The sequence below is a fragment of the Anabrus simplex genome, chromosome 1 (genome assembly GCF_040414725.1).
Source record: "Anabrus simplex isolate iqAnaSimp1 chromosome 1, ASM4041472v1, whole genome shotgun sequence".
NCBI lineage: Eukaryota > Metazoa > Arthropoda > Insecta > Orthoptera > Tettigoniidae > Anabrus > Anabrus simplex.
This window is the reverse complement of record NC_090265.1, coordinates 289956860-289981556: the sequence shown is the minus strand read 5'-3', so window position 1 is coordinate 289981556 and position 24697 is coordinate 289956860. Positions and strand designations below refer to the sequence as shown.

The following is a 24697-nucleotide window of genomic DNA, read 5'->3' as shown; positions in this document are numbered from 1 at the left end:
AAGTTTGTTTAGATTTGTGACTGTTGTGGGACTCCAGGCAGGAAACCCATAGGTTAGTATGGGTCTTACTATACTGAGGTAGGCTGTTAGTAGGGCACTGATTTGAAAGACTTAAGTTCCTGCTAAGAAATCCTATGACTTATCACTTTTCGCCTTGCCTTCTCCGTCTGCAGGTTTCATTTCAAATTCTTAGAAATAAGTAATCCTAAAAGTTTGATATTTGAACATTGTGGTACAGTAGAAGTTCGCTATAGCGAGTACGGCATATAACGAGAACTCCGTTATAGCGGCGATATTTTTCTGTCCCTTCAAAATTCCTATATTAAACTGTGTATCGTCCTTCGGTTACAGCGAGAACCCTATCACTGGCGCATTCGTTATTACGAGCGATTAAGCGCGCGCGATTTTTTCCGTTACCAATATTTATGCACCCCGCGATGATATTGCAAGCGATCGATTACCTTCGGCATCGTTTCCTCGCTATGTGCACTAGCGATTTTTCTCGTCGACATTCGAAGGCAATGTCGGAGTCGATTAGTACTATCCGTCGACAGTTGTTCCGTAAAGAAAATTCGAAATGAAAGAGAACATATTTTCGCACCGGTAATAAATGCGTAAATAACGTGTCCGATAACGGTTGTTAACTCATTAAAATTAAGGCTGACTAAACGACCGCTTAATTTTGAGGCTAAATACTGCAATTAAGTAAGAATGGGATACACCTCGAGATGTGGCAGAGTGCTTAATTGATTTCAGAGGTTAGTTTATATTTTGTCGCGTCTGGTTAAATTACGGAAAGGCTATTATGAAAAATTACAGCGGGAAAGATATAATTTCTCTACTGGCGCTTGAAGTGTATTTTCATCATACGTATTGTACGGTTAAGTTAGGATTTCGTGACGCTGTTTGAAAAAGAAAACTGAAACGTTTGCAACAAAATGCTATCGATCATCTTCGGTACGGTATAGCTTTTTTCACTTTGTGCATTTGCGAGCTCTCTCGTTGACATTCAAAGGCGATGTTGGAGTTTATTAGTAATACCCATTGACTGCTGTTCTCTAAAGAAAATTCGAAATGAAAGAGGAAAACAGGTTTTCGTAATAAATGCGTAAATAACTTGGCCGATAGCAGTTGATAACTCGTTAAAAATAAAGACTGAAGTAAACGATATCTTAATTTTAATGTTATATACGGAAATTAAGTAAGAATGTGATACACCTCAAGATATGGCAGAGTACATCACTGATTTCAGAGGATATTTCATATCTTCTCGCGTCTAGTTACGGCCATTTACACGTAATTTATCTACATGCGTTTCAAATATGTTTTCATGATAGGCTACATACACGGTTAGGTTAGGTGACGCTGTTTGAAGAAGAAAGCTGAGGTGTTTGCCACAGAAATCTCTGGAGTGATACCGTATTTCTCCGAATCCAAGACTTTTTTCTTTCTTTTTCTCAGAATCTCATGCGAAAACTCAAGGGTTGTTGCATTCGCGGCCTAACAGTAAGTTAATGGATACCACTGACAACTACCACGGTAACCACGCTGCTTCTTTTCACACGCGCACAGAACTCGTTGACAAACGACCGCCTCTTTACTACACATCGCTAGCCTAGACAACCGGTTGTACAGAGCCTGTGTGTTTCTCAAATCTGCAGAATGGCATCAAAGCATGCGACCCTTCGACTTCTAGAAAAGCCATGGCTACTCAGTGGCGGAGTCATAACGCGTCTATTGTACATGACATTTAGTAAAATTAAGGTTTATAGACAGCAGGAATTGTAAAGATACGTGGAAAAAGGTATTGCCGGCAAATTTTCAACGGGTTCTATGTAGAATAATTGTGCAGCCGCAAGAAAATACGGCATAGGCCTAACTAAAGCCTACATTTGGCGTTAGCAGGAAGACAAAGAGCTAAAAAAATGCGTACTGTACAAAAAATGCATTCAGTGGTCCGCAACAAGGACGCTTTAAAGAAGTCGAAGATGAAATTGTGAGGTATGTGCACGAAAAACGCAAGGGCGGAATGGCCATACCGTGGCGCAATAAACTCGTTCGTGGACTTTCAACGTTCGCGATTAGGCCAATACATCGCTAGCCGCTGAATTTGGCCGAACCCGGCAAGCCAGACGTGCGTGTGGCGGCAGCCGGTTATATCTGACGCTGCGTAAAAGGAACAGCAAGAATAATTTCCTGATGGATCGTTGTATTGTAGAGACGCATGGAATAGGTATTGCCGGAAAATTTTCAACGAGTTCTCTTCGGTATTATGATGTCAATGTTGAGTTAATGGTCGTTAAACCCACGGAAATAAATAATTGCGCAGCCGCCAAAAATAAAGAAATACGGCGTGACGAAAGTCAATGTTCGGCGTCTAAAAATAGTCTAAAAATGCGTAGGCCTACTGTAAGACAAGGCATTCATATGATTTTACAAACTTCCTTTTGAGCCTGATTTAAATTTTTTTAAAGAAAATGTGGGGTTCATCTTGGATTCGGAGATATACGGTACTATATATTTTTTAGAATGAAATTAAACATACACTTTCACGTACTATCGGATTACGAAAAATAACAAACAAGTAAGCCGTAGTGTGGATATCATCTACGGAAACGCAAGTTTTGAACAAACTGATTGCCGTTTCATACCGATTTTAAAGTGCATGAAGGGTTTTCCGACTTTTATACAAAAATCGGATATAACGACAATCCGTTATAGCGAGTACATTTTTCGCCGCCGTGAATTCTCGCTATAACGGACTTCTACTGTATTACATTCTTATTTAATTCATGTGTGTTCACTATGCAGTTTCTTGATCTACTTATCCTAATATATTTACATTTACACTTACGCTTACCCCATTCAGGGACCACCATACAGAAACTCTGTGGGTCTGATTGTGGTTTTCGACTGTCTTCCATGTTCTTTATACTTTTATGCAGAACAGTGTCATCTGCATATTGTGCCATGTGTGCAGTTACCCATCCAGGAAGATCGAGCACAAACACTATGTATAGCAGAGGACCGATCAAGGAACCTTAAACTACTCCTGATGTCACTTCGATAGGTTGTGACCGGGCCACTCCGTATACCACACACTGTGCTCGACCTTACAGGAATAACCTCACCCACATCAATAATCTGTCTCGTATACCGAGCTCTTGTGGCTTTAACAGAAGTTGTTCATGCGGCACTTGGTAGAACGCTTTGCTCCAATCACGTGACAGGCTATCTACCTGAATCACATTTGGTTGATCCAAGTAACACTGCCAATCATCAACTTTCATTAAGAAGGATGCACAAGAACTCCCTGGGAGGAATCCATGCTGAGTATAGCCAATCAGGTCACCTTCCCTTCCCCAACACGTTCCTTGCTACCAATCGCTCAATACTCTTACAAATGAGTGATGTTATTGCCACCGGTCTATAATTATCAATGTTATCTCTTATTCCACTTTTGAAAATTGATACTGTGTTTGCACACTTCCATTCACTGAGTACACAGCTACTGTTTATTGATAAGCTGAACAAGAAGCACAATGAGGAGGCTAATGCTTCAGCACACTGCACAAAAATAATTGCAGGTATGTTGTCCGGCCTGGAAGTAACATGTAGTCGAGTCTTTCAGACGCTGTAAATTACCTTGTACTCCATGATGTAAAGGTTGGAGAGGGAGAGGGGTGATAGCTGAGTTGTGTTTGGGTATATATTTGTACTTTTCTGTGTCTCTTTAAATTTCCCTTTAAATTTCTCCCTGAACGCTGTGGCAATGGCCTCGGGGGAGGTAACAGTTGTTCCGTTAGAGTATAATGCACCTAGTGCTGAGTTGTAATGTTTTCTATTCAGGAATCTCCACATGTCTTTGCTGTTGCCACTTATCTTGTTTATGTACCTTTTGTATTCTTCGCGGATGAGTTGCTTGATTGTGTTTCTCACGCATTTATATTTATCCCACATAAGATCGCTTGTATCCCGTTTCCATTTCCTATTAAGAGTGTTCCTTTTGCGTATCATTTTTATTATTTCTTTAGAGATCCATGGAGAGTTTTTATTCGAAGAGATTTTTACTTTCTTGCCATCTAGACCGCACCGAATTGATGTCCACGGTGTTTAAAGATAATGGTATGGGTAAATGTTTTCTGAGAAGGTATGATAGTAGTTCCCAGTCAGCTCTTTTGTAGTTATAGACATCTCTATTATATTCTTTTACTGGTGGTTTCTTGTGTTTCAGGGTGGCTCTAACTGCTAGGTGGTCGGAAAAGCTGGGGGTGACTTGTGTCTTCAATATTGAGGATGGTAGATTAGTAAGGAATAAATCTAGTGTGGAGCTAGAGGTTTTTGTTATACGGGTTGGTTCAGTAATTAATTGGTCAAGGAACAGGTTGTAGAATGCAATGCTGTAAGGAAAGTTTCTGCTAATAGATTGATGGGAATAGGCGGGAGGTGAGGACGATTGTGCTGCCAGTCAACTTCCAAGTTAAAATCCCCAGTTATGTATATACCTTTATATCGGCGCTGGATATTTTGTAAACGGCTTAGAGACAGTAGTAATTTCTCATTGATGTCACTGGGGGACTTCAGAGATCGGTACAAAGAACCCAAAAGAAACTTGCTTCCAGCGCACGTGAATTTCACCCATACAACTTCTGCCTTTGTTTCCAACTGCTGGAGGCACACAGGGTTGAATTTGGGAATCATTGCAATAAGTGTCCCTCAACCGGAAGTCCATGATCAATCTTTCCTAAATACTGTGTATGACTGAGGTATCACTTTTTTGTCGTATGTTGACGAATTTAGCCAGGATTCACTAACACACTCAATTGATGGGTCTAAAGAGGCAAGAATGGCCTGGATGGCCTGTTTTCGCTTCGCACATTTCAGGCTACGAGCATTAAATGAGAACACCGTAACTGTCCTCTTACCTGCAGTCCAATGTTCTGAATTGTTGAACTCACTATTTACACCGCATAATGTTGTGTTAAAATGTACACATCACAAACAACCGATTCACGCGACCTTTAGAATTACGAGGGTGTCTGAAAAGTTCTCGGAATCACCGCTAGATGTCAGTGCTACATCAACGAGGTTCCCACGCAGTAATCACACATCCTTTGCAAGTGAACACATGGCGCGTCAGTGCTCTAGCTGCAGGAGTGTGGTAGTGACGACTCTTTGTTGTCGTTCCCGCACAGTGATTTGTGACAATGGGAAAAACTGAGATTCGAGCAGTGATTACATACTTTGTAAAGAAAGGTATGAAAGCAAAGGAAATTCATGCCGACTTTCAGAACACACTGGGGGCCTCGGCTCCTTCATTTTCAACTGTTGCCAAGTGGAGCAGCGAGTTTAAATTTGGTCGGGAGAGCTTGGATGATCTGTGTAGTGGACGGCCAAAAAGTGTTACGACCCCAGAATTTATTGCGAAAGTGCATAATGGTCATGGAGGATCGTCGACTGAAAGTGCGGGAGATTGCTGAAGCTGTAGGGATGTCTTCTGAACGGGTATATTATATTTTAACCGAAGAATTGGGTATGAAAATATTATCCGGAAGATGGGTGCCGCGGCTCTTAACATTGGACAATAAACGCACCAGATTGGAAATGTCCGAACAAAGTCTGGCCTGTTTTCAGTGCAACCAACAAGATGTTTTGCGCCGGTTTGTGACTACAGATGAAACTTTGGTCCACTACTATACCCCAGAGACAAAACAGCAGTCAAAGCAATAGAAACAAGCTGATTCACCACCACCACCAAAGAAAGCAAAGGCAGTGCATTCAGCCAGAAAGTTCATGGCCTCAGTTTTCTGGGATGCAAAAGGCATTCTGCTGATAGATTATCTTCCTACTGGCCAAACAATTACGGGAAAATACTATGCAAACCACCTAGACCAACTACAGGAAAAGATATGCGAAATAAGGCCTGGTTTGGCAAGGAAACGGGTCATCTTTCATAAGGACAACGCTCCGCCGCACAGAAGTGTTATTGCCATGGCAAAACTTCATGAACTGTGGTACGAACTGTTGCCACATCCACCCTATTCACCTGATTTGGCACCATCAGACTTTCATCTATTCCCCAAGCTGAAAATTTTCCTCGGCGGACAGAGATTTTCTACAAGGGAAGAACTAGCAGCCGAATTGGAGAGGTATTTTGCAGGCCTGGAGGAATCTCATTTTTGAGATGGGATCAAGGCATTGGAACAATGCTGGACCAAATGCATTAGTCTACAGGGAGACTATGTTGAAAAATAAAAGCAGTTCCACCGGGGTAAGATACTTAATTCTAGTACATTCCGAGAACTTTTAAACCACCTATGTACACACGTTGCACAGGCAGTTGAATGAGACTCCTGAGTTTTGTCCTGGGTTCAATTCCACATCTCCACTAACAGCAACGGAAAGTATCACAAGGTGGAGTAATGATGCAGGTGGTTCGGCAAACTTGCTCCCCACCAGGCGCCCCCTACCCGTTACTGCGGTAGGCTGTAAACCTAAACTTCCACACCACGTCCAAGAATTAATTTCACATTTAGATGCTATTAACAAGCGTTCTTTAATTTCTAAATCCATGCAAAATTCTCAGTTTGTTAAGGAGTGCTTTGGTACTATTTTCACAGAAGTTATTACTCTTTTTACCATTAAAAACATGACACAAACTCTGAGAACTCGTATCACTACAGAGCTGCCATGTTGTTCCTAAATAAATGGAAATGTACGAGGGCCATCCGGAAAGTAGTACCCGTTAGCGCCGCATGAAGCGCTGACGACTCGAGTAGCCGCTGGGCAAGGTCAGACCGCATCAGTGGCTTGTCTGCCTGCTCTGTGCGAGGTTGCGTGACACTAGCATTGCCTGTGTTGTGTCTGTGATCGTTTAAAATGTTTAAACAAATTGAGAACCCTGCCAGTTGTGAAGTGAGGGCCGTGATTAAATTTCTTAATGCACGAAATGTTTGACCTTGAGATATTCATCGCCAATTAACGGAGGTGTATGGAGACAATGTGATGGACAAGTCGTCTGTTCGGCGCTGGTGTCGCAACTTCAACCTGAGGAGGGGGAATACACACGACGAGGAGTGTTCAGGGAGACCATCTGTCATTACAGACCAACTGCTGAGCGCAGTAGACGAATGCGTGAGGAACGATCGGCGCGTCACAATTGATGAACTCTGAACATTTTCCTAATGTGTCTCGAACGATTGTTCATGAAATTGTCAAAGACCATCTGCATTATTCAAAAATCTGTGCAAGGTGGGTCCCTCACATGCTTACAGAGGAGCACAAAACCAAGCATATGGCTCCAGCACTGACGTTTCTGGGACGTTATTCCGATGAAGGAGACTCTTTCCTGACTCGCATCATTACTGGGGACGAAACATGGGTTTGTTATGCATCACCTGAGAGTAAACAACAGTCAATGGAGTGGCATCATGCTCATTCACCAACCAAACCAAAAAAATTCAAGACAGTTCTGTCCACCAGGAAACTCATGGCAAATATTTTCTGGGATCGCCGAGGTGTACTGCTCATTGACTTTATGCCCCGTGGAGACACAATTAATGCTAATACGTATTGTGAAACATTACAGAAATTACGGCGGGCAATACAAAATCAACGGCGAGGTCTGTTGTCTGCAGACGTCATTCTCTTTCATGACAATGCCAGGCCTCGTGCAGCTGCGATACACAACTTTTGCAGCAATTCAAGTGGGAAACCTTCGACCATCCCCGTATAGCCCGGACTTGAACCCTTCAGATTTTCATCTCTTTGCGAAGCTTAAAGACTTTCTAGCAGAATAATAATAATCGTATGGCCTCAGCTACCGTTTGCAGACATTTCGATTTGACGCCATCTGGCTGTCTGCTCGTCAATTTCGACGTTCCGGCTTACTCTGTCTGCCATCTAGCGGACCTAGAGTAAACCGGATCTCTCTTGGGCGTCTATGGCTGAGATTTAATTAATTTTGTCGAATAAATACCAAATGTATCACCAGAGATCTTTTACATGCCGTCATCGTACGACATGGAGTGTCGAATGGACTTCTTTCCGCCCTTCTAGCAGAAAAAAGATCTGACAGTGATGAAGAACTTAAACGAGCGGTGACTACATATCTCAATACGCTGGTGGCAGAGGACTATGACGCTGGAATACAAAAACTCGTCCCACGTTATGACAAATGCCTAAATTTGCTTGGAGATTATGTGGAGAAGTAGTAAAGTATGCTCTTTCCAATAAAAATGTGTATGTTTGGTAATATTTACTCCTGTGTTTTTATTGCACAAACGGGTACCACTTTCCGGATGGCCTTCGTATATGAATAGGGTGGATTTTGGAGACTATTGACTATTTCAGATAATGATGGCTCCGTCATGTTTCTCACTATTGAGTTGTCTAAGATTTGCCACTCCCATACTTTTTTAGCAATTTCAGAGTCTGAAAACGTGGCCTTGAATAATATTCTCGCTAGGTCTGTTGCAGATAAGGGAAGGTTATGTTCAACTTAAAACATGTGAAGTAACATTCAGCACATTTTACACTTTTAAACCCCTTTCATCGACTCCACTCCCCTCCCCACCACTCCAATACACTCCCCCCCCCCAGGTGTAGAAAGGGGTCCAGAGCCTTCGCCCAAGACACTTTGGATGGTGCCACCTCCCTCCACTCATCAACAGCAGGCCGTTGTTAACGAGCCTGAAGTCTCTTCCACTCATGGCGACTGGTAGCTCACTAAATCAGATTAGTTCGTCCAGAGAGTCAACATTGTGTGCGCCACTAGTTCGAAGTTTTTGTCTCAAAATGTCTGTTCCATTTACAGATGCTGAAAAATTAATAATTAAAATTTACGAACAACAGACTATTCAAATAAAATTAAAAACTTCAAATGTGGATTGAAGTTTCCCCAAGAAGTGATTCCTAGTTTTTCAGAACTGGATCCAATGAATCCTTTTCTACACGGAGCCTCTAAATATTAGTTCCTAATTAGCGTTGACCTCTAAGATCTTATGCTACCATGTTTTTCCTTCATACCCACCTAGATATACCTGCTCCCTTCACAACGCTGCAGGTTGTTCTTATTGGGTCTTCTTGGATTTTCTCTCTCCACCTGGTAGTCCTAGAGTAGAGAGTCAGATTCTACCCAGTGCCTCACATTCAAAAAGTATGTGTTCAGCTGATTCCTCTGCTTCATTGCATTTCCTACATATATTCTTATTACTCGAATTCTATGTAGGTGTTTTTTCAGATGGCAGTGTCCTGTCAACAATCCTACTACCCACCTTATATTTTCTCTGCTGTGTTTCAACAGTTCTTTAGTATGCTTCTTGTTTGGTCCTTTAATCAGTTCCGTTGTAAAGCCTGCATCCTGGAGTACTTTTCCAGTTCTCCATTTGTTTCTTTTGTACCCAGTTTCCTATGTAGTGTCGGGCTTGTCCACAGAAAATCCCACATACAGATTCTGGGCCTACAAAATGTGTTTCTGCTCCTTTCCTGGCCAGTTTATCTGCCTCTTCATTTCCGTCTATACCTGCATGCCCTGGTACCCATATTATTTTGACAATGTTCTACTTTGAGAGCTTCAGGAGAAGTGAATGGCAATACCAGACAATTCTGGGTATTATACAGACTGCTTCTAGTGCCTTAATGGCTGCTTGGCTGTCCATAAAAATTATGTTCTTATTCCTATACTTCATTTTCAGATTTTCTTCAAGACATGTTGTGATAGCTATCACTTCTGCTCGAAAGACTGTAGTGAATGTCCCCAGGCTCATCTGGATTGACCTCTCAGGTCTTCCCCCATTGATCCCTCCTCCTGTGCCATCCCCAGTCATTGAGCCATCAGTCCACCACACTATATCTTCTTTTTCAGCATTCCATTTGTTAATATCCCAGTCTTCTTTTTTTATTATCTGGGTCTCAAACAATTTTCAAAGTTGTACTTTGGTATCATATGATCATAAGGCATGTGTAGAGCTTCCTCTGTTAATTTTACAGTGTCCTAGATTGGATCTTTGTGCATTCCAGCACTCTGATTATTCATCAATGTCGAACACTAGAGATCGCCAACTTTCATATCAGCTGCTCGGTAAGCAATCCAAAAGCTCCTATTTAGAAGAGGTTGCATTGACTGAGAGACGCTTAAAAATGTTTCAGTTAGAGCACTGCTACCAGTGGACTTTTGCAGATGCCACAGCCAAATGGCAGAAGCCATCTCAGCCAGAAAGTCAAACTAATTTCCCTGACTTTCCCTGATCAAAATATTGTATTTCCCCAACAAAAATTTGGCAACTGCACAATTTTTAAGTCTTCTGCACCCCATTAGCTGTAGAACACACACTTGTACACAATACTTATTAATCAAATAGGAAATACAACATTTTGAACAGTAAAGTACATACAATTTAATAATGGACATGATATAGGCTTTTAGGCTTATGCCAGGTCAAGAAAATATGGTGAAATTCTTCACGTTTCACAGAAAACTTTGCTCTGCGTCATCAGAAGAAAGTCTCGACTGTCCATGAGAACGGCTTGTCAAACAATGTGGTTTGAATTTAGACGTGATAATAGAAGTAGGAATGGTATGTTCATTCGCCACCAGATGGCTCCCCGGACGCAGTACAGCTCTAGCGTTCGAAGCAGCAGCTGACGGAACCAGCGGAATCAGTCAGAGAGTCACACAACATAACAGGTGTACGCACTTATGAAGGTTATGACATTGACACAAGCCTGGAATGAAACATCTGGCGATGAGGAATGTACGAATTTGGAAAACACCGAAACGCAATAACAATAGTGAAGGGACAGGGAACAGACCTACCTAATGGCTGGCAAACAGGTATTACTTAATTGATAGCAAGTGTCCCTGACGACGCAGAGCAAAGTTCTCTGTGAAACGTACAGAATATCATCTTATTTTCTTGACACGGCATAAGCCCAAAAGCCTATATCATGTCTATAAGTACGAGCCATGAAAGCACCAATGGCAACAATTTAATAATGAACTGAGAGATAATAATAAATGTTAATACATTTTATTTATACATGAATAATGAAAGCATTACTATTAAAATTACTAATGAACACAGAATGTTGGTAATAAAGTAAAAAAATGCAGCACACCAACAAAATTACACACAATTTTTTCTGGTTTGAAGTAGGCATATTGTACCTTCCATTCTGGCTTCACATTCTTGTGACTGCTTTCTTTTAACTTTTCTTTTTTTTTTTTTTTTTTTTTTTCTTCCAACCTTCTTATTTCATCACTTATTCTTAGTTTCTCAACTTTTTTTCTGCACCCTTCTTTGACCTTCAAGCATATCTTCTCCAGGTAATCCTGGTATTTCTTATGAGCACATCTCACCTGTAACATTCTATGAGTAACTGGTACACAGATGATATACATGCATGCAGTGCACTAGCCAGCGTCTTGGTAGGTGTGCTAGGTACCAACTGGTGAGCCCAGCCAAGCACACGAGGGCGAAACGCTGGCAACCAGGAATGAGTTAGCTGGAAAATTTATAATGTCCAATAACGGACCATTTATATTGGTATTATAAATTTACAAATTCGGAACAAATATTTCAGATTCCCTATGGGAATCAACATGTATATCATCTGATGGCCAAGCAGGCATCAATTTTTGATAATGGGACAAAGTCTCTGATAGTGCATTGGCACTGCTGGTGGCTACAATTAGCCTATGCAGTGGCCTGCATGGTATGCACTAGCCAGCGTCTTGGTAGGTGTGCTAGGTACCAACTGATGAGCCCAGCCTAGCACAAGAGGGCGAAACGCTGGCAACCAGGAATGAGTTAGCTGGAAAATTTATAATGTCCAATAACGGACCATTTATATTGGTATTATAAATTTACTCATTCGGAACAAATATTTCAGATTCCCTATGGGAATCAACATGTATATCATCTGATGGCCAAGCAGGCATCAATTTTTGATAATGGGACAAAGTCTCTCATAGTGCATTGGCACTGCTGGTGGCTACAATTAGCCTATGCAGTGGCCTGCATGGTATGCACTAGCCAGCGTCTTGGTAGGTGTGCTAGGTACCAACTGATGAGCTCAGCCTAGCACACAAGGGCGAAACGCTGGCAACCAGGAATGAGTTAGCTGGAAAATTTATAATGTCCAATAACGGACCATTTATATTAGTATTATAAATTTACTCATTCGGAACAAATATTTCAGATTCAATATGGAAATCAACATGTATATCATACTTCATCTTTGTTAAAATATAAGAAATAGCAAAGTGTACTGACTTTCCACTTTCTATCCCTGCCTGTTTCTGTTGAACTAACACACGGTTTGATGGCAACATTATCAAGATATCCATGTTCAATGTCTACACTTCTTGTTTCTGTTCAACTTGTGACGTACCAACTCTTGCCCACAGGTGTGTGACAAAATGTGACGTGGCGGGTCACCTTAATTTTAATATAAATAAATAATCTCTCATCGTTTCTCCATAAACAATATCCCACGGGTGCCAGCCTTCAAGCCTATGACTCTAAATACTCCCAGAGGTGGGGTGATGGAACACTAACCATTAAGTACACTATGTTGGAAGTTAAGGATAATTAATAAGAATTTCAGGAAATACAAATTAAAACAACTATTTATTAGGATGAAAAATGTAGCGTAACGGCGTATTAACAAAATCTGAACTTACGGAAGCGAAAGAAAAGTTGAATGCAATAACATCTAAGAAAAAGAACTGTTACACGGAGACTTGCAGTAATTTATGCCATTAGCTCACCCTTTGTAGACTGTTAAACAGCTGATGTTTGATGGACCACTCGTACAGGCGTCATCTCTCGTTGTTGACTCCAGTCCTATTTCTGATTCGTGCATAGTCAACTAGCTGTACTATGACTTTCCTGCCTTTAACACTTCCTACGGTACTCCTTATATAAAGTCGTAATAAGTCCTAATTTTAATAGCAAAACCACCTTGGGTTACGTTCATGGAAGGAATACACTTGTATTCTTCCGTATTATAGAACTGTAGCGTAACTAAATACATAACAAAATCTCTCCTGCCCTATGCCAGTCAAAACCGGTCTCTCGTTGACTAACTCTCGTCATTGAGATGAACAGGTCTCAATGAGAGTAAATTTTGAGTAGTGCTCTACTCAGATGCGAAGTAAACTAAGTTAAGCTCTTCTCCGATGTAAGACATACAGCCCTCCTCCGATGTAATGATAGTATCTTCTTCCAAAACGTAAGTAAGCACTCTTAAGTCAGAAAAGTGTCCTCTCCAGCTCTTGTCATCGATGTATATAGGCTCCAAAGTCTCCCTCCATTAACCGTATCACATGGTCCAGTAAGATCTGATGTTGTATCCCTTCTCCTATCCATTGCTGTGAATCCATCACGTTGCTTCATAACGTCCATTCACATAGGTTGAACTTTCCGGCGGAATCAAAGCACCAGGTAGCGAACTTCGAAAAGTAGGCGTTAACAAGACTAACTGTCTTCTCAGAGTGTGGAAAGGGTAAGATCTCTTTCAAGCTTGATGACGTACATTTCCTGGTAATGGGCTGAAATTAGCCTGGTGATTCCGGTCACCTGACCTCGGCTATTGGAAATTTACTGCAAGCTATTAATACGAATGAGGTTGTAATACTTTACTCAATAAGTCGTTCGTTCAGAATACGTTATAGCCGCTACACAAAGAAATGAAATGATGTGAAATGGATGACTAAAAACCCTATATACAAACATAATAATTCAAAATGACGTACCAGTGATTAAATATATACATCTTTTCAATTAATTACACATTTAAAGATAAAAAATCCATGATGTTCCGTATTGAACTGTATCACAATTAAATTGAAATAACAGAAATCACTAGTTGAGTACAAAATGGAGCATAGTTTTACCTAGTGAGAAAATTTCTCTGGGATAAGCAAGTTCCATTAAGATCAAAATTAGTACTTTACAGGAGCTTTTCTACACTCTACAGGGATGTTTTTGCACCAGTTACCACACACAGTCTAGAAACCTGCATCCAAACCAACAGAAATATCAGCAAACTACAAGCAGTGGAAATGAAGTTCTTAAGAACTATGATTCAGAAAACAAGGAGAGAGAAAATAAGAAACTACGTACGCAATCTTGTCGAAGTGCAAAAACTCCCTTAGGAAGATCTGTGTCGAAGCCAGACTGAAAAAGTTTGATCATCTCAAAAGAATGGACACACAGAGAACAGCTAGTGTGGATTGAGAAGGAAATCAAAGGCAAAAGATCAAGAGGTCGGCCAAGGAAGAGATGGAGCAATCAAATTAGAAATTATCTAACTGAACGAGACCTGGATTTGCAGCAGGTTATGGAAGAAAACCTCTACATGCACAGAAGTAAATGGAGAGTGCCCCTTCTCCGCACCAAAGCAACTGGAGCTGGTTCAAGATGATGATTAGATTGTCTCGTCATGCGATGATTATTGTTGGTGTTTGTTTGGTTTTATTTTCTTTCGGGAGTAGATTCTTGTAGTGAAACTTGTGGTAAATCATTTATGGTAGTGATGTGCACGAGTGATGCCTGGAATCGCGGTACTCGATTCTTTCGAGTCCAGGCTCGGACTCGCTTCGCTTGCGAAGGCTCGATGATAGCATGACGTCACACGTTCGCTCACTCGCCGGCTCGTAGATGGATGAAGCATGCGTACAAGCGGTCGCTGAGGGTTTATGGGATTGCGACAGCGCGGTACGATATGAAAAAACTGAATGAATGCGGAAAAGGAATAACCTAAATTTGATAATTACTTGAGAACGATAATAATGCCACTTAATACGCATAATAAGATATGAAAATATCCGTTTACGGCGTCTCGCACACACTTCACTGAATATGCCATCTATTCTAATATTGATAATATAGCTTATCTGGCCTTCATAGCCCAACTTGGCCGGTTCGATACTGGTTTATTCCGGTAGTATTTGAAGGTGCTCAAATACGTCAACCTAGTGTCGGTAGAATTATTGGGACGTAAAAAATCTCCCGGGGGACTAAATGCGGTACCTCGGCATCCCCGAAAACCATACAAATGTACGTACTTGGACGTAAAAGTTATAACATTATTATTATTATTATTATTATTTCAAATTCCTGTCACGGTATGTATGTTGTAATTAGTGTATTTTAAACATGTGCCTTTTTTTTTTTTTTGCTAGGGGTTTACGTCGCAGATAGGTCTTATGGCGACGATGGGATAGGAAAGGCCTAGGAGTTGGAAGGAAGCGGCCGTGGCCTTAATTAAGGTACAGCCCCAGCATTTGCCTGGTGTGCTAATGGGAAACCACGGAAAACCATCTTCAGGGCTGCCGATAGTGGGATTCGAACCTACTATCTCCCGGATGCAAGCTCACAGCCGCGCGCCTCTACGCGCACGGCCAACTCGCCCGGTAACATGCGCTATTTGTAGACTATAGACGGTATTTCTGCACACATTGTATTGCTTCGCTACTGGTAAATTATATCTCATGTAGCCATTATGCATATACACGGGCGTAGATGTGCTAATATGATCGGTAGTATGGCAGATTTATTGTAACCATAGCCTATTGCTAACCGTGCCAAAGCCTACAATCGTCCGAGGGAACAGGTGAATTACAGCAGTTTATATGTATATCTTACTTTCGGCAGATACAATGTCGGGTGTTAAGATGAGGCGTCCAGAATGTGACGTACGTTCACGCAGCAAATCAGCGGACAGAACGTCATTCTGTTCTAGCTAAACAGCTGACAGTTTGTTAGTAAGTCACAACCTTAAGTGCCTATGATGATGATAATAATAATCATAACAATCGAATTATTGACGACCGATGACTGAACAACATCAATCATCAGCAGCAAACATATTACACTCCACACCACAAAAATATTCTGTGGGTGACCCTGAATGCCGTGCACTCCAGTACAGTAGATTTTAGTTCTAAGGCATGTCCACAGATAGCGACACCAGTATGCTTGGACTCGAGTCTGGAGTCGAGTAATACCGATTCTAAGAGCACATTACTCGATTCTACTCGATTCCGTCGCTAGCCCATCACTAATTTATGGGTTAAGGTAATGAAGAAAATTTGGAGCCTCTTCAGCCTGATGACAGTTGCCTTAGGAGAAGCAGTCTATTCATGCTCTACAGTCAGGTGGCACCCAATTTAGACTTTTCATTCTAGTTACAAATTATTCATTTGCACTAAGAGGTTACAGGGTACACAAAAGTATGAATATGATATGGATTAGAATAGATGTAGTTAGGTAGAAGCAAAAAGGTTAGAACAGGATAGGGTGATATGGAGGGCTGCATCAAACCAGTCTATTGACTGATGACCAGAACAACAAGATTAAATCCCCTGAAAATCAAATCTAATAACAAACAAAAACATTTGTATGTCCGCTGATAGACAACAAAAGAACATTTCTAAATTTCATCAGAATGTTTAAGGTAATTACCGGTACTGATCCTCAAAACAGAAAATAAAATACTCTAATTTTCTTCAACTTTACCTCTTACAACGTAATATTTAATACTATCCCTTACTTTTTTGCTTCTTCTAGGTGACATAGATATTCATAGGCCGTATTCCTTTGACGTCTTTCATCCATCTCATCAGCACTCTGTCGAGATTCAGGGCCTAATAACAAATACAGAACACAGTCAGATAAGACAATTCCACCAGAATGGAATAACTTGAAAATTAATATTATATTGCTATGATTTTATCTTAGACCTATTATAGTAGAAAGTTTCTTCTATCTGCTGCAGTCCACAATATTAAAGAAAAAGAAGGGAATGACTTAGAAGTACCATTTAATATTCAAGAAGTTCACAAAGTCTAGTTTCTCAAAAGTTATGAGAATTCTAGACAGCTAAATACCTAGGTTCCTGGAATCTTTCAGTGTGCAGCATTCCTCAACAAAATACCATTCAGAGCATTCAAAGTTTATGTATAACTATTCATATAACCTTCTATTAAATCTTTCAACACTTCTGAATTCTGGCTTATGAAATGAAATGACGTATGGCTTTTAGTGCCGGGAGTGTCCGAGGACAATTTCTGCTCGCCAGTTGCAGGTCTTTTGAGTTGATGCACGTGGGCGACCTGCGCGTCATGATGCGGATGAAATGAAGACGACACACATACCCAGCCCCCGTGCCAGCGGAATCAACCAATTATGGGTTGTTTTTTTTTTCCCTAGTTGCTTTATGTCGCGCTGACACAGATAGGTCTTATGGCAACGAAGGGACAGGAAGGGGCTAGGAGTGGGAAGGAGGCAGCCATGGGCTTAATTAAGGTACAGCCCCAGCATTTGCCTGGTGTGAAAATGGGAAACCACGGAAAACCATCTTCAGGGCTGCCGACAGTGGGGTTCGAACCCACTCTCTCCCGAATACTGGATACTGGCTGCCCTTAAGCGATTGCAGCTATCGAGCTCTGTACCAATTATGGTTAAAATTCCCATCTGTAACTGGAATTGAACCTGGGACCCCTGTGACCAAAGGCCAGCATGCTAAGCATTTAGCCATAGAGCTGGACTCTGGCTTATGACAGTGAAGAAATCAAGCTGAGGCTGCTATTAATGCAAAATAAAAACCAGAATGGTAGCTTTAAGTACCTGGTGGAAGGGAGGCTAAAAGAGAAAGGGGCAGAAAAAGATTGAAGTTACTGGCTCCAAGCTATTTTTTAAAGTCGGAAAGAAAAGAAATGGCACCCTTAAAAACAACATGACCTGTGTGTTTGGAGACAAAGAGTCAAAAAGAGCATGGAGAACAGAGGTGATACAGAGTTCACCACAAAACCAATGTGAAAATGTGAATGTGGTAGTCTCTGAAAAAACAACAGGTAGCCACTTACAAAATTAACCTTGCGCGAGACCCTTGATGTCCTTTCATCATTACCCACGCTGCACCATAATGGTCTACAGTAACACATTGAAGTCAAACTACTCTTGCATAGTACAGTAATTGGTTAATTAGGTCTGATCCGATTTTGTCCACATGTACTCAGTCTGGAGAAGAACTGGAAACAGCCCCATCATTATGCTATCAACTAAGGTAAATTTAATAACTTAACAGAGCTCTTCACAAAAAAAATCTGAAAAAACACTGCATACTTTTCTTAAATCAATTTTTGTGTAGTATTAACTCTACTGATGAAGCGCACTCACATTTCAATGGTTACAAAATCTGATCCATGGTAGGCCTAGTTCAAATGAAAATACCGTATTTACGCAAATAATCCCGGCATATTCTTTGTTTAAAATTTGAGGCACGAAATTGGGGTGTGGGCTTTATTTAAGTCAATGTTGGCAACACGCTCCTGGCTCACCTATTTTCGATATTAGGTGTACAGTTATGCTTTGTGCACACAGTAATAATTATTAAATTAATGTCGTATGGTCCACCTTTTTCAATACTATATTACGCAATATCACTGAATTACATTACTGAACTAGGGACTAGTTTTGGTCTGGCTGGCCATCTTCAGCCTTAATGGACTTTAAAAGGAGATGGGGTCACTGTACCACATTGTAATGCAGACAGAAACGAAAGACTTCCTCCCGTCATCATAGTAAAGTTCGATAAGTCACGATGTTTTAAGGGCATTGGGTAGTTTCCATGCCAATACAAGGCATCAAAACATAAAAATGCATACAGTACAGTAACACAGTGAATAAAATACTTGCACAGGAGAGCCAGCATAGACTTCTCGTCTTTGGAATCATTTGTTTTATTTCGTTGCGTGAGGTTACGTTTGTCAGCAAGTTATCCAAGTGCATTATTTGAATACTGTAAACGCACCTTCTTGGATACATTTTGGAAATAGCTCTTTTCCATTGCATTTGAAAGGTTTAAACTGTGAATCAATGTTAATTGCATGCAGGAACAGATCTTCGAATATTTTTTGACGTGGCAAGGGTTGGCATATCTGAAGAACGAGTTGGCAGTTAATTCGAAATCACGTAATTCGAAGTTTGATTTTTGCGTCCCAATGACTTTGAATTAACGGGGTTTTACCATATCGCAAAAACTAACATTCAAGTTCGTCAGTGTGTCTGTTTCAACTGTTGATGTTTGTTGTTTAGTGTGTTTGTTTCCACTGTTGGTGTTTGTTGTTTAAAGGGGCCTAACATCGAGGTCATCTGCCCCTAATGGTACAAAGCGAGACAAAATGAAATGACAAAAAAGTCCAAAATCCTCCACTGATCAGAATTCAAAGCTTGAGAACAAAGAATGAATGGATGGACAAATATGAATTTAAAACGATCAGTGGATCCGACCCACAGTGCTTCACATGCACAGAAGCTGGCACAAAACAATAGTATTATAGCTGAGACGGGCAACGCATACCCAGCGGCATTCAAACAGTTCGGCAAACGTTTGATCTCCCTGGCCACTCGCTTGCCTAGCAAGAGGTGATTTATGACTGCAGTGGGCTTTAAAACGGAAGTTCGCATTCCCCTTCAGAAATCCTCACAGCTCTGATGCCAATGCTCCTCTTGTTAAATAGCCGTCAGTCTCTTTTTTTCAGCTCAGAAAATTCACACTTGCTTTGTTCACTGTTTGAAAGTTTGGGATAATTTATTTGCTTCGTTAATATATGTTAAGTGTGTTGCTTTTCATTTTGCTTGATGCAGTAATGTGGAGGCCATGGGAATCACACCTGGAAATTATCGCATCAGAAAATCCTGAATTAAATCTGCAAGTGCACGCAAACGATCCTCAACCGAGCACCAGTAACAGTGATATTCGACCAAGTAGTACAGGTTCTGTGTCCCCGACTTATATTCAGCCGAGCAGCAGTGGTTCCGCGGAGAAAAACAAGGTGAGTAAAACTAAGTAAGCAAAGTCAACGGCTGGTATGTAACACATACGAATACGTTATGAAGAACAACGTTCGCAAGGGTTATATTTCTGAGACAGCTAAAATGTTGAAGCTTAACAGGAAAACTATATGTAAAATAGTAAAGAGGGGACCTACACTCCAAAAAAGTGTGGTAATAATAGGGTTATCTTTAATAAAATTTATGATTTTTGCTGTGACATGGTGAGACGCGAGGTATATACATTCTTTACTACAGGTAGGTCACCAACCGTACAGGAACTGTTAACACATTTGAAAAATGTGTGTGGCTTTCCTCATGAAAAAAAATACTCTACAACAGCTGTTGATAAAACTTGGGTTTTGTTTCCGTATTCTGAGGAAAAACAGATTGTAATGGAATCTGCTAGAATAGTAGCTTGGCAATATAAATTCATAGACCGTCTCCGGAGGTTGGGTTCCGAGGGGTGCAAAGTCGTCTATCTAGATGATGCTTGGTACGATACTCACGACATTGTGAAGAAAGGGTGGGATGATGGAACTTGTAATTGCATACTGAAAGCATCAACAACGCGAGGCAAGCGTATTATGGTATTGTATGCTGGAGGCAGTGAGAGCTGGGTTGAGAATTGCCTTTATTTATCGGCTAAAAACATTGGAGACTGCAAAGCGGATAGCCATGACGAAATGACAGCTCAAGTCTTCGAAAACTGGTTTAGGTCTCATCTTCTAGAGAACCTACCACGTGACCGACAATGTGTAATCGTGATGGACAACGCAAGCTATCATTCGTGGCAGCTGATTAGGTCTCCTTCCATGAACACTAATATTAAGGACATTATTAAGTTTATGGAGTACAACAACATTCCCGTGCCAAAACCTGTACCCATCAAGGCAGTTATGTTGCAGGAAATCAAATCAGTCAATATCAGTAAAATGTACGCTGTAGAGGAGATCACAGCCTCATGTGGACACAAAGTTATGAGACTCCCTCCATATCACTGTATTTTAAACCCCATAGAAATGATCTGGTCTCAGCTGAAGGCGTATGTTAGGAAAAATAATGTTACGCCAACTTTGAGTGCTAGTGTGTGTCAACTTCTGCTTGAAGGAGCTGGAACGATCGGTCCTGAGAGGTGGTCTGCTTGTGTTCGAAGCACCGTTAAGACAGACGAGAAGTACAAGAAACACTACACGGATAGCAACCAAGATAGATTTGTAATTCACTTAGCAGATAATGACGAGTACGACAAATAGAGGTAAGGTAAATACTGAATTTGTTTTAAAAGTAGCTATGTTTGCTGGCTATTTTTGTCCGAACTACATATTCCAATATTTATTTATTTTTTTCTTAATCTGCTTACCCTCCAGGGTTGGTTTTCCCCTCTGACTCAACGAGGGATCCTACCTCTACCGCCTCAAGGGCAGTGTCCTGGAGCGTGAGACACTGGGTCTGGGGAGAATGAGAAGTACCTCACCCAGGCGGCCTCACCTGCTATGCTGAACAGGGGCCTTGGTTGGGGGATGGGAAGATTGGAAAGGATAGGCAAGGAAGAGGGAAGGAAGCGGCCGTGCCTTAAATTAGGTACCATCCCGGCATTTGCCTGGAGGAGAAGAGGGAAAACACGGAAAACCACTTCCAGGATGGCCGAGGTCGGAATCGAACCCATCTCTACTCAGCTGACCTCCCAAGGCTGAGTGGATCCCGTTCCATCCCTCGTACCACTTTTCAAATTTCGTGGCCGAGCCAGGAATCGAACCCGGGCCTCCGGGGTGGCAGTTAATCACACTAACCACTACACCACAGAGGTGGACAATTATTATTATTATTATCCCAGTCCCTAGTTCGTGATTTTACTTTTCCTTTGCCGGACGAGTTGGCCATGCAGTTAGGGGCGCGCAGCTGCGAGCTTTCATCGGGGAGATAATGGGTTCAAGCCCCCCCCTGTCGGCAGCTCTAAAGATGGTTCTCCGTGGTTTCCCATTTTCACACCAGGCAAATGCTGGGGAAGTACCTTAGTTAAGGCCACGGGCACTTCCTTCCCACTCTTAGGACTTTCCTAGCTCATCGTCGCCATAACACCTATCTGTGTCGGTGCGACATAAAACAAATTGTAAAAAATTGTTGTACTTTTCCTTTCTTTACTGAAAGCGAGACACTAATATTAGCAGCATAAAATTAATATTTTAATAGGCCTACTTTGGTATCAATTTAAGTTTAGTCTTTGTCGAGTTTATTTGCCAATTCCTTCTTCCTGTTTTTTCTTTCTTTCTTTCTTTCTTCAACATCTGCGACCACCACACAGGTTAAGCACAAAACAAATTATTATGCGATATCAGTTTGTGCTGTGGTTCATGATCAAGTTTTTATATTTTGACATTAGAATAAATTAAATATTAACATGTTTAAATAATCAACGCAAAATATGACAACCTTGCTTTTGACAGCGCTCACTTGCCTTTTAAATGACATGCGCCCCTTGTGTCCAGAGGAAAGAAACCGACTGACAACCCTCATTATCACCAGAGCGGCCAGACTGACAACCCTCATTATTACCAGGGTGGGCCAAGTTTTGAGATCAGAAGATACCGCATGGGTATGCGTTGACCGTCAGGACTTTACTGACCAAGGGACTGCTTCTATAGCATGATGCTGAATCGATTATGCTTATAGTCAAAACGGGTCCAAAATCTAGTTCATCAGCCCCTCATAATGGTATTTATGGCTAGGAAAGTAGAACCATGCTATGTGTAACGTTGCAGTACTAATCAAAAGTAGCAGAGACTCGCAGTATTCTACACATTATGGTACTATTCACAGGTAGTGTAATGCACACATAACACAGACCTATGGTGTTTCGCACATTGAGGCACTATTTGCAGGCAACGCAAAACTATAAAGGCAACGCAAACCTATGGCGTTCCTCACAGGGACTCGTACTATCCTGTGGAATTCCTCACATAGAGGGACTGAGCATAGGTAAGGCAGAACCAAGGTGTCGCTCATATAGGGGTACAAATCACAGGTACTGTAGGACCCACTTCCTGATGCACACACCGTCGCTACTAATCACAAACCTATTGCGTACTTAACATAGTGGTACTACGCACAATTAAATGCAACCCATGGTGTTCCCTGCGTGATGGTGCTAATTACAAGTAGTTTCATGGTTCTAATTGAATCAACCCTTGGTCGCCCCTTTTATTCGCCTCTTACGACAGACAGGGGATACCGTGGGTGAATTCTTCGTCTGCCTCCCCCACCCACAGGAGGTGTGTGTTTGGTCCGCAAGAAGTATTTTATTTCCCTCAAGTCCGCCGGCAAGCCGGTTAGGACCCCACTCTCCGCCAAATGGGACACGCCACATGGGAGTATCTTCTCTCCTCCGGCTATGCCAGCATAGCAGGTTTGTGGTGTCTTAACTGTTTACATTGCACAAAAATTTATCCACCACCGGTTGTGTTAATATCCGCGTAAAGAAAAGACCGCATGTGAAAAGTGTTTTAGACGTGGTGTTCAACGAATTTGTAAGTAATTTAGGAGAGGACACTAGAGATGCAAGACACAACAAATGTTTTGATCTACAGGGAATGAAGCCTAGTGCAAGTTCAGATTAATGAAATACCTAGGTCTACTTCATAATTTTCATTGCAAATATATTTTATAGCAGTGATAACATATTTCTCAAATATATTCATGGCAAAGCAACTATATCGGTAAATTTACACGTTCAAATTTGCGTAAAGACATTTTTTTTTTTTGGTAGGGTCTTTACGTCGCACCGACACAGATAGGTCTTATGGCGACGATGGGATAGGAAAGGCCTAAGAGTTGGAAGGAAGCGGCCGTGGCCTTAATTAAGGTACAGCCCCAGCATTTGCCTGGTGTGAAAATGGGAAACCACGGAAAACCATCTTCAGGGCTGCCGATAGTGGGATTCGAACCTACTATCTCCCGGATGCAAGCTCACAGCCGCGCGCCTCTACGCGCACGGCCAACTCGCCCAGTGCGCAAAGACAGGCAAAGCAACTATATCAGTAAATTTACACGTTCATATTTGCATAAAGACCACATGGAACTCGTGGAGTGATATGAAATGCTTGTTCATGTCTATGTTACTCTTTCAATGGAAGGAATTTTAGTTTTGTTTTTTGTTTCTTTTTTTTTTTTTTCAAAACGAGCCCTCCTAAAATTAGGGTGCGAGGATTATTTGCGTAAATAAGGTAATTAATCAGTTTAGAGTGGTACTTCAGTCTAACCGTGTTACTATAGTCTGGTCCACGTTTTCATTTCCTGCGGGTTATTTGGAGTCCAATATTCCAATGTTCCATGGAGCAGTGTAAGTTATACTGTTTATTTAAATACTGGAAGACTGCACACATTTTGGTATCATCAACATCTTCATTTCCCACTTCCAGCTTCCCGGGTCAAGTTATGAAGCAAGGACCCCCATCACTGCCTGTCTCTCTACCACTCTTCTTTTAAGTACATCTTCTGGTTTTCCTCCCCTCTTTTCTATGCACTCCCACACTGAATCTGTCCACCTCTTTCGGGATCTTCCTTGTGGTCTCTTTCCTGTTAACTTCTCTGAAAAAGCACTTTTGGCACACTCTCTTCTCCCATTCTCATCACATTCCCATACCAGTTTAGCTTTGTTGTTCCTATCCGGTCTTGAAGTTTCAAGATTCCTGTCCTTTTCCTTATCTCTTCATTTCTAATTCTATCCTTCCTGGTCTTACCCTCAATACCACTTAGGAATTTCATCTCCGCTGCCAGTATTCTACTCTCCTCTCATTTTGTTGTAGTCCACGATGTAGCTGCATAGGTTCGTATGGGTTAATAATAGGTTGAAT

General features: G+C 41.4%; 1 protein-coding gene across 1 annotated transcript in view; it reads right to left on the bottom strand.

The window, feature by feature from the left end:
* LOC136864220 (ras GTPase-activating-like protein IQGAP1) overlaps window positions 1-24697 on the bottom strand; it is a 565781-nt gene that overhangs the window by 488343 nt on the left and 52741 nt on the right. Inside the window, exon 2 of the mRNA XM_068226153.1 lies at window positions 16561-16654. Within this exon, the coding sequence (XP_068082254.1) occupies window positions 16561-16654 (94 nt within the window). The remainder of the gene's footprint in view (window positions 1-16560; window positions 16655-24697) is intronic.